Genomic DNA, 16,901 nt, shown 5'->3' on the forward strand with positions numbered 1-16,901 from the left:
TTGTGCTGCTCGATGCTTATCAATATCTTGTTTATGTAACCATTGAATGTTTGTGTTAGTATAGTTAAGCACCAGAAAGCTATTTGATGGCAAGGTACACCATAACAAAGTCCAAGACTGCGCACAAAACCTACCCATCCACTTGGAGCATGCTGAACAGTTTGAAAAGCAAGCACAATGACAGATTTTCCCCCATCCTAGATTATACTTATACTAGATTTATGGTGCCCAGTTAGAACACAACTGCACGAATGATTTAAAACAACCTGCATGACTCAGAATGTTCCTGTTTATGCAAACTGCTGTGTCCAAAGTAGCTTAAGCGTCCATTACATAGCAATAACGTCCTTATCGTTGATAGAGTAACAGCACAGCCAAATCATGCAAATCGGGAGTAGACCATTGACGACCCTCAAGTCTGCTCCAAACGTTGCAGCACTGTGTACGTTATGGTTTCCAGATCTATACTACGAACTTTCCAGTGAAAAACCTATCCCTGATATTGAACAGTATTAACACAAGTGTAAATCAGAGAATTCTTTACAGAAAGGGCCAGATACAATGGAATCAGGTCAAGAACACATGATCAGTTAAACATTCAATAAAGAAATCCTCTCAGTAAAGCTGCTTGAAAAATGAATGTTAACGATATTCATTTGGACAAACCAGAAAATGCATTTTATTTAAATAATTCCAGAAAAACAAAAATAGGGTAATAGCTCTTATACGTAAAACAAACTGTGTATTGGAAACTATTTCAAAGGAAAAGCATCACAACAAGGCTTTTTGCAAAGGTGTTACACTTTCACCCATCCCTGAGAGAGACTTCAGTACAATATGAAAGGCTCTAAGAGATTGCTGTTTTACAAGTGCACAATAAAGTGTTCCTATCACAATTTACATCAGGCTCGTGTTCAGTTTAAAAAAAGTCAAAAATAAGTATAAACACTTAATCACATTGCACTGACATTTGAAAGACCCCACCCCTCAACACAGAACTACAAAGCTATTGTAAAGCCTGTATCAGCATCAGCAGTTACCATCCCTCCTACCCTTAGTTAAGTGCAGAATCTGAAAAAAAGTCAGAATATTGTTCCTTTGAATATTCATAAAAATTAAGTTGATGAAATTAACCTCAAATTCCATATAATTTGTTGAACTAATTTTCTAAAAATTGGCTACAGTTCATCCATGGGAAGGAAGGTAAAATGTTAGGCATTTACTTATTTCAGAAAGCAAGATTTTTGGACAAAGCTATACCTCAACTTATTGTAACTGCAGCAGTGATTATTTTGAGGTAAAACATCCAAACGCATTATTCAAACAAAGCAGAGACCAGCAAGTACTCTCAAGTCATCCAAATGTCTACATGCTGAAATATTTGGTAGAATTTAAAGGATAGTAACATGTTATCTGAGATAATATGGGTGAAAATCAAACTGTACTCAAAATATACTGGAGAAAGAATTAGGGAATAAAAACAAAAGCAAATTCTGCAATTTGCATTTCTGGTTATAAAGATTAAGCTGAATGCAAGAGCAAACGTGCAATACTTTATTTAAAATTAATGCTCAAGTCACCAAGTTGTTACATGATCAGTACCACAGACCCTATATAAAACACCATACAGCTGGATAAAATAAATCCAACCACCCCCAAATATTCAGAACTTAAAGGATATTTCTGGCAAATCACAGCCAACTTTCCAAAAATACATCCCTAGTGGACAGGATGCTAGCTTTCATGTTTCCATATGCTACTAAATATTAGATAGTGTAATTTTCATGATAAATGAGAATGACTATGGCTGTAGTGGGATTGGCACACACTTTTGAAGGTAGCAAGTTCTGGGAAGGACAGGCTGAAGTTGCTTAAATCTATTTAAAAATATAGGCTTGGTACTTTCATCGAGATACTGAAATGACACTATGTAACCCATGCATCACACTGCCCCAACCAATCATACTTCATCTTTAACTGACCAACTGGGTTTTAACTTGAAGATATCAAAAACAAATCGATCCATAGCCATGACACGCTGAGTTGAAACTGCCAGAAACAGCCAGCTTCTGAAAAAGATTACTTTCTTGAACTTTTGGGATGCAAAGTGGTAACAGAACTGCAGTTAAGATAACATGTGATCATTTGAAAATAGAACAGTAAAGAACTTGAAAATCAGAAACAGAATTAAACCTTTCTTGTGCCAAAATGGCATGGAAGTTCTGTGTAGAAGTCAGGCATTTATTGCATACCACCTGCAGGAGGAGAGCGTATGGGTGCTGTAGGTATAAAAGTTGTTCCATGCTTTCTGTATGATGGGAAACCACAAAGAAATGAAATTAGTTGCCAAATACCGCAGCACACATTATGTCACTTTTCAGCACAGTTGCAGATGAGCCCCAGGGAGCAATGCTGTAGTGCCCAATAGTTCTTTGAACTAGACAGCCTTCCAAAATCCACAACAGGCAAACTTGCAGACTGCATAAATTCTGTAGTTTAAAAGTAGCCTCCAGACACGTGCAGCTACTAAGATTTATTTTTTGCAGGTAAAAAGCTGTTTATTGTTTTCAAAGGCTGTATTTAAAAAAAACATCCATGCCATTTCCCACCCCAAATACTGTTGTGATCCAGCTCCATTAGTGCAGCCACATTACGAGATAGTACAACTCTCCAGCTCAATGACATGATTTGCAAAGTGGTTTGGGATGCTATTCCCCTTGCTGCTGCAAAAACAGAGCCAGACATGTGGTTCAGAGAGTGTAAAGATTCTAAGTTCCCAGTATTGCATCTTCAGAACTAGGAGTCCTGTCGTTGCTGGAGACGTCTTTCAGCTGCAGCTGCTAAGGTTCGACGTCGCAAAGTAAGAGAGTCTGTGTTGAGAGGTGGCTCAGTGGACGTGCTTTCATTTGACAAATTGTTTGCTTCATGCTGGCTCCTATTTACGTACCGTCTGTGAGAAGATAAATTTGCAGGTCATTATAATAAGCAACAATTTTAGTCATCTCTCTCCTCCCAAGAATCCCTCTAAACCTGTAGACTTTCTCAGATATGTAGTTGGTCTGAGTTCTGAACTTGATACGGTCTTGAAGTGAACAAGCTGAGAAGAGTGGATGACTGTGCATTGTCAGCAAGTAAGAAAGCACTCCGCTGGGCCATCAAATCAAAACACTAATACTTATCCAACTCACTTGCACAGCACCTGAAGACCGGTCATTTTAAAAATGTAATAGTTTAAATACTGATAAGTTCACGATCAGAGCATAAGTTTTTGTCCTAACTGGGTGCATCTGTTCACCACAAAATCAAGGAAGTCTTATAATACTTACGTGTAATAATGTTCTAGGCCATAAGCAAATTGATGCTACTAAATAAACTGTGCACTCTCTCTACCCTGCCTCACACTTCACATAAATTAATATTAATATTCTACATACTGCACGGTGCCAAACTGTGTGATGCAGCCTACTTTAAAGATATTTTATGGAAATCATTGTTCTCCAGTAGAATCTCTTTCTTTGGCAGTACCAAAGTATAGTACGCAGATTAAAAATAACAAAATTGCATGAAAATTAGCTGTCACATGTCTTACATTGCAAAATTAACCACACTTCAAAAGTACGTTTTGATCATAAAACAGTTTGGGAAGTTGAGGTTGTAGAATTGCTCACTGAGCTGATGTGTTTGATTGCAAACGTGTAATCACCCTGCAAGGTAACATCGTCAGTGCACCTCCAGTGAAGCGATGGTGTTCTGTCCAGCTTGTTATTTATATGCCTCGGTTTGCTGGGGTGGTTGGCATTACTTCCGGTTCTGTTTTTCAGTGGTTTGTACATCGGGTCCAGTTCAATAAACAGAACCGGAAGTAATGGCAGCCACCCCAGCAAACTGAGGCATATAAATAACAAGCGGGACAGAACACCAACGGCGCATTGACGATGTTACCCAGCAGGGTGATTACACGTCTGCAACCAAACACACCATCTCTGCGGGCAAGTCTACAACCTCATTCACAACCTGAGCTACAAATCTTCTCAAAAATTTTAAATCAGTTTGGGAAGTCCTGAACTCGATTAAGGTGTTATATAAATTGAAGTTCTCTCTTCCTGACTTTGAGGTAATTATTTGATAACTTTATCGTTAATGTTATGCAATGTCTCATTTGAGTCCATACGAAGCTATTTAAGACAGTAAAACCTATAATTTTTCAGTCATCAGCCCTGATATCTCCTTTACAATATGCTGTCAACTTTGTTTTGCTATCACAGTGAAACTTTGGGACAATTTACTATGCTAATAAATAAAACTTGATCAATTATTTTTGGTCATTCATCTTTAATGTGTTATCTATAAATGTCATAGGGACTAAGTGAAGAACAGGTTTTTCCTCAACAGCCCAGAACCTCAGCCTGTTGGACTTCATTTCACCAGCAAACGGGGAACAAAGTCTTTTCGGCACTTTCAATGAATAAACTGTGTACCTCATGTCATTCTTGGTCGCAAAAGCAATAAGATGTTGAATATGAAACAGACAAGAAATTTGCTTTTTACAGTCTGTATTCTGTCTTAAAACATACTGCATGGGTTCCAGAGCGGCTGAGCATAAAAATTAAAGTGCAATGCTTTTAAAAAACAAAACTGTTCATTTGTGGTATGTCTATTTGTAGGATTAGGTGCCTTTTTGCAGATTTCCTTATTCCGTGTTCGACCAGATCATTACAAGGATTTAGTGAGGCTTATTTTTGAGACTAAAAATTGGTTCCTCTTCCAGCCATTTCTTCACTTATTACTATCAGCAGTAATTCTGCATGAATTTAATGGGGCTCTGTGCTGTATTTTTAAATAATGCCTATGAAACAACCTTGAATGACACAGGGACAAGTGGTGATCATCTGGCCCCTCAAACTTGTTCCACCATTCAATGTGCTAATCTACGAATCAACGATACACTGCCACCTTCATCTTTATCTCAACTCTTTTGGGTGAGCAAAAATTCATTTATCTCAGACTTAACTTTAACATTGGACCCAGCATCAACTGGCACAGTACTGTAACTATTAGAAAAAAATTCTGATGGACAGAAGTCATTGTCACTTGGACAGTCATGGTTTAATCAAGGATAGTCAGCATTCTTGTGTCAGGGGAGATCATATCTTACAAATTTCATAGAAGTTTTTGAAGAAGTGACTAGGTGTGCAGTTGAGTTGTAGTTTACATGGACTTCAGACAGACTCTTCACAACGTCTCACATGACAGACTGGTTAAGAAGCTAAGAGCCCATCGGATTAAGGGCAATTTGTGAAACTGAATTCAACATGGCCATGCTAAATTGCCCGTAGTGTTCAGGGATGTGTAGATTAGGTGAGTTATAGGGGGATGGGTCTGGGTGGGATGCTCTGAGGGTCGGTGTGGACTTGTTGGGCCAAAGGGCTTGTTTCCACACTGTAGGGATTCTATGATGATGATGATGATTGGCTTGGTGGCAGAAAGCAGAGGGTGATGGATGAAAACTTTTCATGATTGGAAGCATTTATCGAGTACGTATCTCAGGGTTCAGGCTGAACGACTTGCTATTTGTGGTGTACATTAATAATAGAGACATGAAAGCAGGAAGTACTATTGGTAAGCTTGCAGAAGACAAATTTGAGGTATGGTAAATAGTGAGGAAGAAAAAGTCAGACGACAATACAATTCAGAAGAGCTGGTCATATGGGGCTGAAGAATGGAAAATGCAATTTAATCCTGAAAAGTGATATATTTCGGATGGGGGACTAACAAGGCAAAACAGTACATGTCAAATGTCAGGACCTAAGGAAGTACAGAAGGACCTTAATGTGATCCATAAATCCTTGAAGGATAAGGTGGGTTAAGACAGCATGTGGGATAGAGTTATATAGCATGGAAACAGGCCCTTCGGCCCAAACCATTCAAGCCCACTGGATTTCCTAAAGTGAACTAGTCCCATATCCCTCTAAACCTTTCCTATCTACGTAACTGTCCAAATGTCTTTAAAAATGTTGTAATTGTACCTGCCTCTACCACTTCCACGGCCAGCTCGGTCCATATATGCACCATCCTGTGTGTAAAAAAGCTGTCCCCGCGTCCTTTTCAAACCTTTCTCCTCTCCTTTTAAACCTCTGCCCTCAAGTTTAGGACTTCCCTACCCGGAGGAAAAGTCCTTGGCTATTCCCCTTAACTATGCCTCCTTTATAAACGCTATAAGGTCACTGCTCTGCCTCCTATGCTTTAAGAGGAAAAAAAGTCCCAGCCTATCCAGCCTCTCCCTATAACTCAAACCTTCCACTAACATCCTTGCAAATCTTTTTTGCGCATTTTCCAGTTTAATAACATCCTTCTAATAGCAGGGCAATCAGAATTATATGCAGTGCTCCAAATGTGGCCTTACCAACGTCTTGTACAGCTGTAACTTGATGTCTCAACTCCTGTACTCAAAGCTTTGATCAATGAAGGCAAGCATACCAAATGTCTTCTTCACCATCTTGTATACCTGCGATGCTGCTTTCAAAGAACTATGTACCTGCACCCCTAGGTCTCTGTTTGACAATAATCCCCAAGGCCCTAACATTAACTGTGTAAGTCCTGTCCTGGTTTGTCTTACCAAGATGCAATACCTCGCATTTTACTCAATTAAACTTCATCTGCCATTCCTCAGTCCACTGGCCTAGTTGAGCCTATTGCACTCTTAGATAACCTTCTGCACTGTCCACAAAACCACCACTTTTACTGTTATCTGCAAACTTACAAACCATGCCTCCTACATTCTTATCCAAATGGTTTTAGATAAAAATGATAAACAGCAGAGTCAGCACCGATGCTTACGGCACACTGCTGGTCACAGACCTCCTGACCAAAAAACAATTCTTCATCACTACCTTCAATCTCCTACGATGCAGCCAATTTTGCATCCAATTAGCTAGATTTTCCTAGATCCCATGTGATGTAACCCTACAAACCAGTTGACCATGCGGTATCTTGAAGGCCTTGCAAAAGTCCATGTAGACAAAAGACAACATACCCTCATCTATCTTCTTGGTCACCTCTGCAAAAAAAACGCACTCAAATTGTGAGACACAATTTCCCAAGCACTAAGCCACGCTGATGATCCCTTAATCGGTCCTCGCCTTTCTAAATGCACATAGATCCGGTCTCTCAAAATCCCCACCAACAACTTGCCCACCAGACATTAGGCTCACCTGCCTGTAGTCCCCTGGCTTTTCCTTGCAGCCTTTCTTAAAGGATGGCACAACATTAGCCACCCTCCAGTTTTCTGGCACCTAACCTGTGGCTGTGAATGATACAAACATCTTCACTAGGGATCCTGCTATTTCTTCCCTAGTTTCTCACAATGTCTTGATCATGTCCCAGGGATTTACCTATCTTTGTCTTTTTAAGACCTCCAGCAGCTCTTCTGCTATAACATGAACTCTTTTCAAGACGTCACTATTTACTTCCGCCAAATTCCCTCGCTTCCAATGAATTTCTTCATTGTAAATACTGATGGGAAATATTTGTTTAAGATCTCATCCATCTCCTGTCGTTCTGCATATCGATGGTCTCGTTGATCTTCAAGGAGCCCTATTCTCTCCCTAGTTACTCTTTTTCCCTTAATATACTTTTAGTATCTCTGGATTCTCCTTAACTGGTCTGCCAAAGCTATCTCATGTCTCCTTTTTGCCTCCTGATTTCCATCTTAAGTGTACTCCAAAACGTCCTATAGTCCTGAAGGGATTCTCTTCATCCCAGCTGGCCATACGTATGCATTCTTCTTTTTCTTGACCAGAGCCTCACTATTTCTAATCACCTAGCATTCCCTACTCCTGGTATCCTTGCCCTTCACACTAACGGGAATAATGCTGGCTCTGAACTCTTATTATCTAGCCTTTCAAAGCCACCCATTTAATGGACATCCCTTTACCTCTGAACAGCACCCCCCAATCAACTTTTGAAAATTCCTGTCTAGTCTTATCAAAATTCACTTTGCTCAAATTTACAGCTTTAACTGGTGGACCAGGCCTATCCTTTTCCATAACTATTTTAAAACAAACAGAATTAGGGTCACTGGTCCCAAAATGCTCCCCCACTAACACCTCTGTCACTTGCCCTGCCTTAATTCCCAGGAGCAGGTCAAGTTTTGGCCCTTCTCTAGTAGTGCCACATACCTATTAACTGAGAAATTTTTCCTGAACATACAATTTCCTCCCCATCTAAGACGTTAATACAATGGCAGTCCCAGTCTATGCTTAGCAAGTTAAAATCCCCTTCTGTTACAACCCTATTTTTCATATAGTTACCTGCAATCTTCCAACATATTTGCTCCTCAATTTCCTGAGGAATAATGGAGGGCCTATAGTACAATCCCATCAAAGTGATCACTCCCTTATTTCTCAGTTCCATTCATATAGGATTCACTGGATGATCCCTCATGAATATCCTCTCTGAGCACTGCCGTGATATTTTCCTAAATCAAAAACGCCACTCCCCCTTCTCTTGTGTCCACTTCTATCCTTCCTGTAACTTCTGTGCTCTGGAACATTGAGCTGCCAGTACTGTCCCTCCCTCAGCCATGTTTTTGCAATAGCTATCATATCCCACTGCTGTTTACCCATTCATGCCTCGAGTTCATCTGCCTTGCTTATCAGACCTCTTGCATTGAAATAAATGCAGTTTAATTCTTCAGGGTTCTCTCATTCTTTTCTGTGCTCTTTCCTGACTTGTCTATTTAACTTGCTCTTTTAAACTTCTGCATTAGCGTCAACATTCTCTTTTGTCTCACTACTGTTCAGGGTCACATCCCCCTTCCAGGCTAGTTCAAACCCTCTCAAGTAGCTCTAGTAAATCTCCAGTTCAGGTGCAATCTGTACCTCTTTAACAGGTCACCTCTGCCTCAGAAGAGATCCCAATGATCCAAAAATCTGAATCTTTGCCCCAGTTCCTCAGCCATGCATTCATCTGCCCTATTCTTCTACTCTTATTCTCACTAGCATGTGGCACTGGAAGTAATCCAGAAATTGTCTGCTTCATCGATACTTGCCTTTATTAATCAAGGCATTGAATACAACAGCAAGAGGGTTGATGGAGCTGTACACAACATTAGTTAGGCCATAGTCGAAATACTATGCGCATTTCTGGTCAACTCACTATAGGAAGAATGTGATTATGCTACAAACAGTGAGGAGAGATTCATTATGATGTTGCTTAGGCTAGAATGCTTCAGCTATGAAGCGATAATGGATAGGTTGGCATTGTTTTCCATAGCACTAAGAAGGTTGAGGGGAGATCTGATTGAGATAATAAGTTATAAGGGGCATAACTCAGGTACAGGGAGAAACTTTTCCCCTTAGAAGGAGAGGTTAAAAACCAGGGGACATAGTTTAGTATGAGGAGCAAGAGGGTCAGAGAATAGCCCTTTTACCCACAAGGTGGTAAACATCTGGAACTCTCTGCCTAAAAATGTGGTAGAGGCAGGAAGCCTCAAGCTATTTACAAACTATTTAGATGAACACATCAAAAACTACAGCATACAAGACTATGGGCCAAGTGCTGGAAAATGGGACCAAGGTAGATAGATGATTAATGACTGATGAGGGCATTATGGGCGAAAAAATCTTTTTGCATATAGTACCTCTGACAGCCTGCAGATGAGTTTCAATCTCTGCAGGTTCACCTATCTTTACTCCTGAAACAATCTTGAAGGCTATGTTTCATAGTCCTATCCTCCAAACAACAAACTATTTCCCAGCTGAACTGATTTATTTAAAAACCCCTTAAAATGTCATCTCTCCGCATAACTTCACCCTCAGAGTCTGGGATTCAGTCTGGAAACCTACATGACAATTCCTCAGAGGTTAAGAACATCCTTCCAAAGATACCTCTGTCCTCCTCATTCTCAAGCTGTCTGCAACCTTTAACACAGTTGTCCACATTACATTTCCACTGTTATCCAGCTGGGAGTCGGACTGATCCCACCTAAATGCCATTGTACAGATGTTATCATAGCCAGAGAATCAATACCAATGTCATTTCTTCCCACTCCTGTCCTGTTACCCGCAAGGATCTCTATCTGGCCTTCCTTCCACTTTTCATTTGCATACCAACATTTGGTTATTATGCAAAGGCAACGTGAAAGCAAGTGAAGCTTATCATCACCTCTAAAGTGGTCCTCAGTCACTAAACTATAATTCTGAAGAACTTAAGGGTAACTGGACACAAAACGATAACTCAGATTTCTCTCCACAAATGCTGCCAGGCCTTCTTAGTTTCTCTGGCAATTTCTGTTTTTGCCTCCGATTTCCAGCAATTGCAGTTCTTTCAGTTTTTCCTCCATTTGTTTTATTTCAAGCTCTTGAATACCTTCCCCTACATTCTTCTACCTTATTTTCCTCCCTTAAGACACTTATTAAAACCCCTATCCCTTTGACCAAAGCTTTGGTTGTCTGACCTTGTTACACGGTTGGTCCCAAGCTTAGCTTTATGATGCTCCTGTGAAGCACCTTGGAACATTCCATTATATTAAACACACCTTATAAATAAGGTACTGATTGTGCCCCAAAGTGAACATAATACTGTAGATGTGGCCCAAGTTTGTACAACTGTAGCATAACTTGCACTCTAGTCCTTTAGATCAAAAGACTGGCATTTCATGAGCTTATTTTTTTTTTTTATTTCCACTATCTGTCCATGGTATTTTCATGATATGGATACATTTCTTTGGACTTTACTTTTTACATCAGTTTTAAAGTATGCTCAATTTTATTAAAATTTCAAGTGGACGACGTGACACTTGGCTCTGTCAAAATCCACGTGTCACATTTTTGCCCATTGACTTAGCCTATTAATATATTTTCATAATTTTATAGTATTGCAGATTACATAAAGATAGATGTGGCATTGTAAACAAGGTGAATATGGCTATCCACTCAATCATACAAATCATTAATAAATACAGTTAATCACTGAGAAGAGCCCTGCAGGATATAACTACTTATATCCTGCCAAGTACTGCCCATCATTTTCAAGCTGTCTCCTGTCAATTAATTTCTTAACTGGTCAATTATCTGCCTCTAATTCCACTAGCTTCAAGTTTAGCCAAGTCTCTTACAAGGGACTCAATTAAATACCTTCTGGAAGTCCATTGAGGTAACTTCCATAGACATTCCACACTTCAATGCTTTTTGTCACTTGTTCAAAAATTCAAACTTGTCTGTCGAATATGACCAATTCTTTACAAATTCATGCCGGTTCTCAAATTAGTGAAAAATTTATTTGGGTTCAGTTTTGCTATCTTGCCTTTTTTAAGAGATGCAATAAATTTAATTAAATAAGAATTTGAACTTTAAGAGGAGTAATAATATTAAACAGCTTCACATCCAAGTTAACAGATTAACATTTTCTCGTTAGTTTCTAAAATTGCTTGACAATGTTGTATATGCTGTACAAGTCTTCAAGAATTCCCATAATCACTGAACATTCTTATCAGCCAGGGACTAAACACAAACTTCGCTCACCCCTTAGGCATACCATACCTCCGGGCTTGAAGCAGAAGCTCCTCTTTGCGCTGTGTTAACATTCGTTGTCTCTCATCTGCTGACTTTGAGAAGCGACTTCCCCGTGCCTCAAAGTCCTCATTCAGAACATCATTTTGTGGAAACTCAGGGCCAGTTCCAAATATCTCCCCAACACTTTGGCTGAATTCAAGGGCTGGATGATCAGTCTGAGGAAGTGAACATGACACTCTCATGAGTCATGCAAGCTGGCATTTAAGCAAATTCATAGTAAAACATTTTACAGAAAATGCAAATAAGTGAATAAACATTTTGTTGTAAAGCTCAAATCTGCAGAAGTCATTAACATACAAGCTGCAGTTAACTTCGATTTCACGTGAATGCATTGTGAAGGATTAGCCTTGAACAACAAGCACAGCAGCTGTCACATTACACGTAGAACAAGGATTCTCTGTTAATAAGGATCGAACACGAAAAAGTCAATCAAAACTGACAGGAACAACTTAAGTCATCGGACCCGAAACGTTAACTCTGTTTTTTCCTTCACAGATGTTGCCAGACCTGAACTTCTCCAGCAACTTCGTTTTTGTTCCTGATTTACAGCATCTGCAGTTCTTTCGGTACTTTTTAAAGCAGTCTAGAAATGGGTCAATTTATTACTATTATTGATTTTATTTATTTGTTAGCCTTTTAAACAGGGAAGCATTTTAAATGAGATTTAAATAATTACAAGTTTAGAAGAGAATATAATTTAATGAGCCAATACATCATAGCTCCTAATCAATCATATGGATAGAAAATCAAATTGCAAGACATACAAAATGAAAGTATTATTTAAAGTTTCTGTAGAATGGGGAAATTAGCTGGTGCTAAATGGTAAATATCTTTATAATTAAAGATTCCATTCAGTCCATTAGCAATTATATGCAGCAAGGTATTCTGCCGCTAACTAAATAAAAGTTATACTAATCAAATCAGCTCAAAGCATACCACTCATTAGAAAGGAAACTGGCATTATGTTTGATGTAGGTGAAAAGTGTAATGAAGTGGTATTGTAACATTGTTAGTCACTATGCCTAGTTTAAAGACGAAATAGTATGTAAGCACGCAATCAAGTCACAAAGAGTTACGAAATGAGAGCCCAGAACGTCCATTCCAGTATTTATGCTCAAAAGCCTTCTTGCACCCTTTATCTAAATCCATCAATATTCCTCTAAGTATGTGATGGTGAAATCAATAATCTAGATTCTCCTGACATATTTTTATGATGCATCATAATTACTCCTTGTGGTAGAGAGTTCCACATTCTGGACAAAAATAGCTTGTGTTCCATATTGGATTTATTTGCTCCAATCTTTTACTTAAAAGCCCAGGTTCAATCTTGCCCAAGTGTGGAAACGTCTTCTCAAAATCTAATATACAAAATCTTTTCATTATCTTAAAAAGAACTACCACATTACAAGAGTTCTGTTTTCTAGAATGATGCCCTAGCCTGTTCAAATCTTTCCTGACAGGTATAATCTCAGTTCTTACGTTATTTAATAAATATTGCCTGCATTTTCTGCAGTACTTCACTACCCTTAAGAGACTAAAACTAAAACTGTCTGTAGTACAAGTATTGTGTTGCCAAGATTATACGCAAGCCTAACATAACTTCGAGTTTTCAAATCTATCCTGCTAGAAGTGAACTCAAACACTTTGCTTTCCTTTTTAAAAAATGCCCTTATTAACTTGGGTATTGTTTCTTTAATGATATGCAAGGAGGATGCAATCCCATTCTTTCTACCGAAATGCAGTACATCATTACATACAGAGAAGTTCTGCATGGCAAATTTCATTTATGGCATGTGGGTGGCACCAACCGGGACAACATTTATTGTCCACCCCTAGTTACCCTCAAGAAAACAGTGATGAGTAGATGCCTTGAACCACTGCAGACCATTTGATGTAGTTACACCCACAATGCCATTAGGAAAGGCATTCCAGGATTCTGAATCAGCGACACAGAAGAAATGGTGATGAATTTTCACGACAGGATGGTGGTGTTCCCACATATCTACTACCCTTTTCCTTCTAGATGATAATGGCCGTGGATTTGGAAGGTGCTGTCTAAAGAGCATTGGTGAATTTCTGCAGTGCATCCTGTAAATTATACACATTACTACTTCGGGGCATTGGTAGTGGAGTAAATGAATGTCTGTGGTGCCAATCAAGTGGGCTGCTCTGGTTTTGATGGTGTCAAGCTTGAGTACTGTTGGAGCTATACCGACCCTATCAAGGAGAGTATTTGATTAGGAACAAAAACAAAGTTGCTGGAAAAGCTCAGCAGGTCTGGCAGCATCTGTGGAGGAGAAAACAGAGTTAACGTTTTGGGTCTGGTGACCCTTCCTCAGAACTGATGGTGGCTGGGAAAACGTCAGTCTATATGCAGAAAATAGGGAAGTGAGTGGGGTAGGGAGTAAGTGATAGGATAGAGCCCAAAGAGAGAGAGAAAGACAGTTGGACAGACAAAGGAGTTGCTAACGATCAGGCTGGGAGGGTAAGTAGTTGTTAATGGGGACTGTTAGTGACTAACAACAGGGGGTGTGTAGTGTCAGGCTATGTGGTAACAAAGCCAGGTGTGTGGGGTGGGGGGCTGGGACATGGCCTTTGTCTGTCCAACTGTCTTTCTCTCTCTTTGGGCTCTATCCTATCATTTACTCCCTACCCCACCCACCTCCCTATTTTCTGCATATAAACTGACGTTTTCCCAGCCACCATCAGTTCTAAGGAAGGGTCACCAGACCGAAACATTAACTGTTTTCTCCTCCACAGATGCTGCCAGACCTGCTGAGCTTTTCCAGCAACTTTGTTTTTGTTCCTGATTTACAGCATCCGCAGTTCTTTCGGTTTTTTTTTTAAATAGAGTATTTGATTACACTTTTGACTTGTCTTGAGAAGTCACTGAGTTAACCACAGCAGGATTCTTAGCCTTCCTCCTGCTCTTGTGGCTACAGTATGATTACAGCTAGTCTAGTTCAGCTTCTGGCAAATGGTAACCCCTAGAGAATGTTGATACTCAAGGATTCAGTGTTAGCAATGCCATTGAATGTCAAGGATAATGACAAGATTCTGTTGTTGATGGCCAGTACCTGGCACTACTGTGGTACAAATCTTAGGCGCCATAAGTCCAAACTTCAATACTGTTCAGGTCTTGCTGTATTTGGACATGGGCTGCTATCTAAGGAAATGCAAATGGTACTGAATATTGTAGAATCAGTGAACATCCCCACGTGACCTTATGACAAAGGGAAGATCATTGATGAAGCGGCTGATGGTGATTGGGCCTCGGACACGACTCTGAGGAACTCCTGCAGTGATGTCCTGGAACTGAGATGATTAACCTCCAACAAGCACAACGCACCCTCTTTTGTGCCAGGAATGACTCCAATCAGTTGAGAGCTTTTCCCCTGATACTCATTTATTCTAGTTTTGCTATGGGCTCCTCGATACCACACTTGGTCATATGCAGCCTCGCTATCAAGGACAGTCACTCTCTTATCACCTGTGCAATTCAGTTCTTTCATCCATGATTGAACCAAGATTATAATGAGGTCAGGAGTGGAGGGCCCTGGTGAAACCCAGCTTGAACAAGAGTGAGCAGCAGGAGTACTGCCAGATAGCAGTATTAACAATAATTACTGACTTATTTTGCATATTTACTAAAGTGTTGCTGTACTTTGTCACAGTGCTGACATGTATTAATCCCACAAATGTCACCTGAAAATTTTGAAGCTTTACTTCCCATTTTCTCAAGTCTAAAACATTAGTGGTGTGCACAGAAGTTCCAGCAGTGATCTTGCTGAACTTACTGGTGTCTCATTCAACTGCCTTTAACCCCCGTGTTTTTAGTTTCAGGGCTTTCTTGTTATCCACTGTTGCAACACTATCATTTGACCTTATGTGGTACCTTAGAAAAGGTTTTTCTCTTTTAAAATGCAGATACATCGTGTAATATTCCTTTCTAATATTTCAAACATGATTTTCATTTAGAACCACTGCTTTCAGTTCTTAAATTTTGTTTTAAAAAACGAACAGAATTTAAATAAATTGGTCTACAGCTCCTTGGACTTTGTTTTTATAACAGAATCAAATTAGCTGCTTGGCAATACCTTTGCACTTTTTCCTATTATTAGCAACATGCAGTTGTCAGTTGGACTTGGAGTGTGGTGCATTTGCCTGCACCAGAAGCTACTTGTATGAATACATGGTGCCCAATTTCTTGCAGACAGAAAGCACACATAGCACTGTATCAAATCAAAATCTGGGCAACAGCCATTCTCCAATTCTTTTCAGAACAGTGCTTTGATCAGAGTTAACCTGCTTTATTTAAATTTTAAACCGTCATGTAGCTAGATGTGGGAGAGGTGCTAAATGAATATTTTTCGTCAGTATTCACACAGGAAAAAGACAATGTAGTCGAGGAGAATACTGAGATACAGGCTATTAGACTGGACGGGATTGAGGTTCATAAGGAGGAGGTGTTAGCAACTCTGGAAGGTGTGAAAATAGATAAGTCCCCTGGGCCAGATGGGATTTATCCTAGGATTCTCTGGGAAGCTAGAGAGGAGATTGCAGAGCCTTTGGCTTTGATCTTTATGTCGTCATTGTCTTCAGGAATAGTGCCAGAAGACTGGACACTAGCAAATGTTGTCCCCTTGTTCAAGAAGGGGAGTAGAGACAACCCTGGTAATTATAGGCCAGTGAGCCTTACTTCGGTTGTGGGTAAAGTGTTGGAAAGGATTATAAGAGATAGGATTTATAATCATCCAGAAAGGAATAATTTGATTAGGGATAGTCAACACGGTTTTGTGAAGGGTAGGTCGTGCCTCACAAACCTTATTCAGTTCTTTGAGAAGGTGACCAAACAGGTGGATGAGGGTAAAGCGGTTGATGTGGTGTATATGGATTTCAGTAAAGCGTTTGATAAGGTTCCCCATGGTAGGCTATTGCAGAAAATATGGAGGCATGGGATTGAGGGTGATTTAGCGGTTTGGATCAGAAATTGGCTAGCTGTAAGAAGACAGAGGGTGGTGGTTGATGGGAAATGTTCATCCTGGAGTTCAGTCACTAGTGGTGTACCTCAAGGATCTGTTTTGGGGCCACTGCTGTTTGTCATTTTTATAAATGACCTGGATGAGGGCGTAGAAGGATGGGTTAGTAAATTTGCGGATGACACCAAAGTCGGTGGAGTTGTGGATAGTGCGGAAGGATGTTGCAGGTTACAGAGGGACATAGATAAGCTGCAGAGCTGGGCTGAGAGGTGGCAAATGGAGGTTAATGCGGAAAAGTGTGAGGTGATTCACTTTGGAAGGAGTAACAGGAATACAGAGTACTGGGCTA

General features: G+C 39.9%; 1 protein-coding gene across 1 annotated transcript in view; it reads right to left on the reverse strand.

Annotated features, from left to right (window-relative positions):
• Window positions 1-655: 655 nt before the first annotated feature.
• The window catches only part of amfra (autocrine motility factor receptor a), a 41,866-nt gene continuing 25,620 nt past the window's right edge, over window positions 656-16,901 (reverse strand). Inside the window, exons 12-13 of the mRNA XM_048605736.1 lie at window positions 11,541-11,728; window positions 656-2,950 (exon numbers count right to left, since the gene is read on the reverse strand). Coding sequence (XP_048461693.1) covers window positions 2,797-2,950; window positions 11,541-11,728 — 342 coding nt within the window. The 3' untranslated portion in view covers window positions 656-2,796. The remainder of the gene's footprint in view (window positions 2,951-11,540; window positions 11,729-16,901) is intronic.

This window comes from Rhincodon typus, chromosome 15 (genome assembly GCF_021869965.1).
Source record: "Rhincodon typus isolate 14 chromosome 15, sRhiTyp1.1, whole genome shotgun sequence".
NCBI lineage: Eukaryota > Metazoa > Chordata > Chondrichthyes > Orectolobiformes > Rhincodontidae > Rhincodon > Rhincodon typus.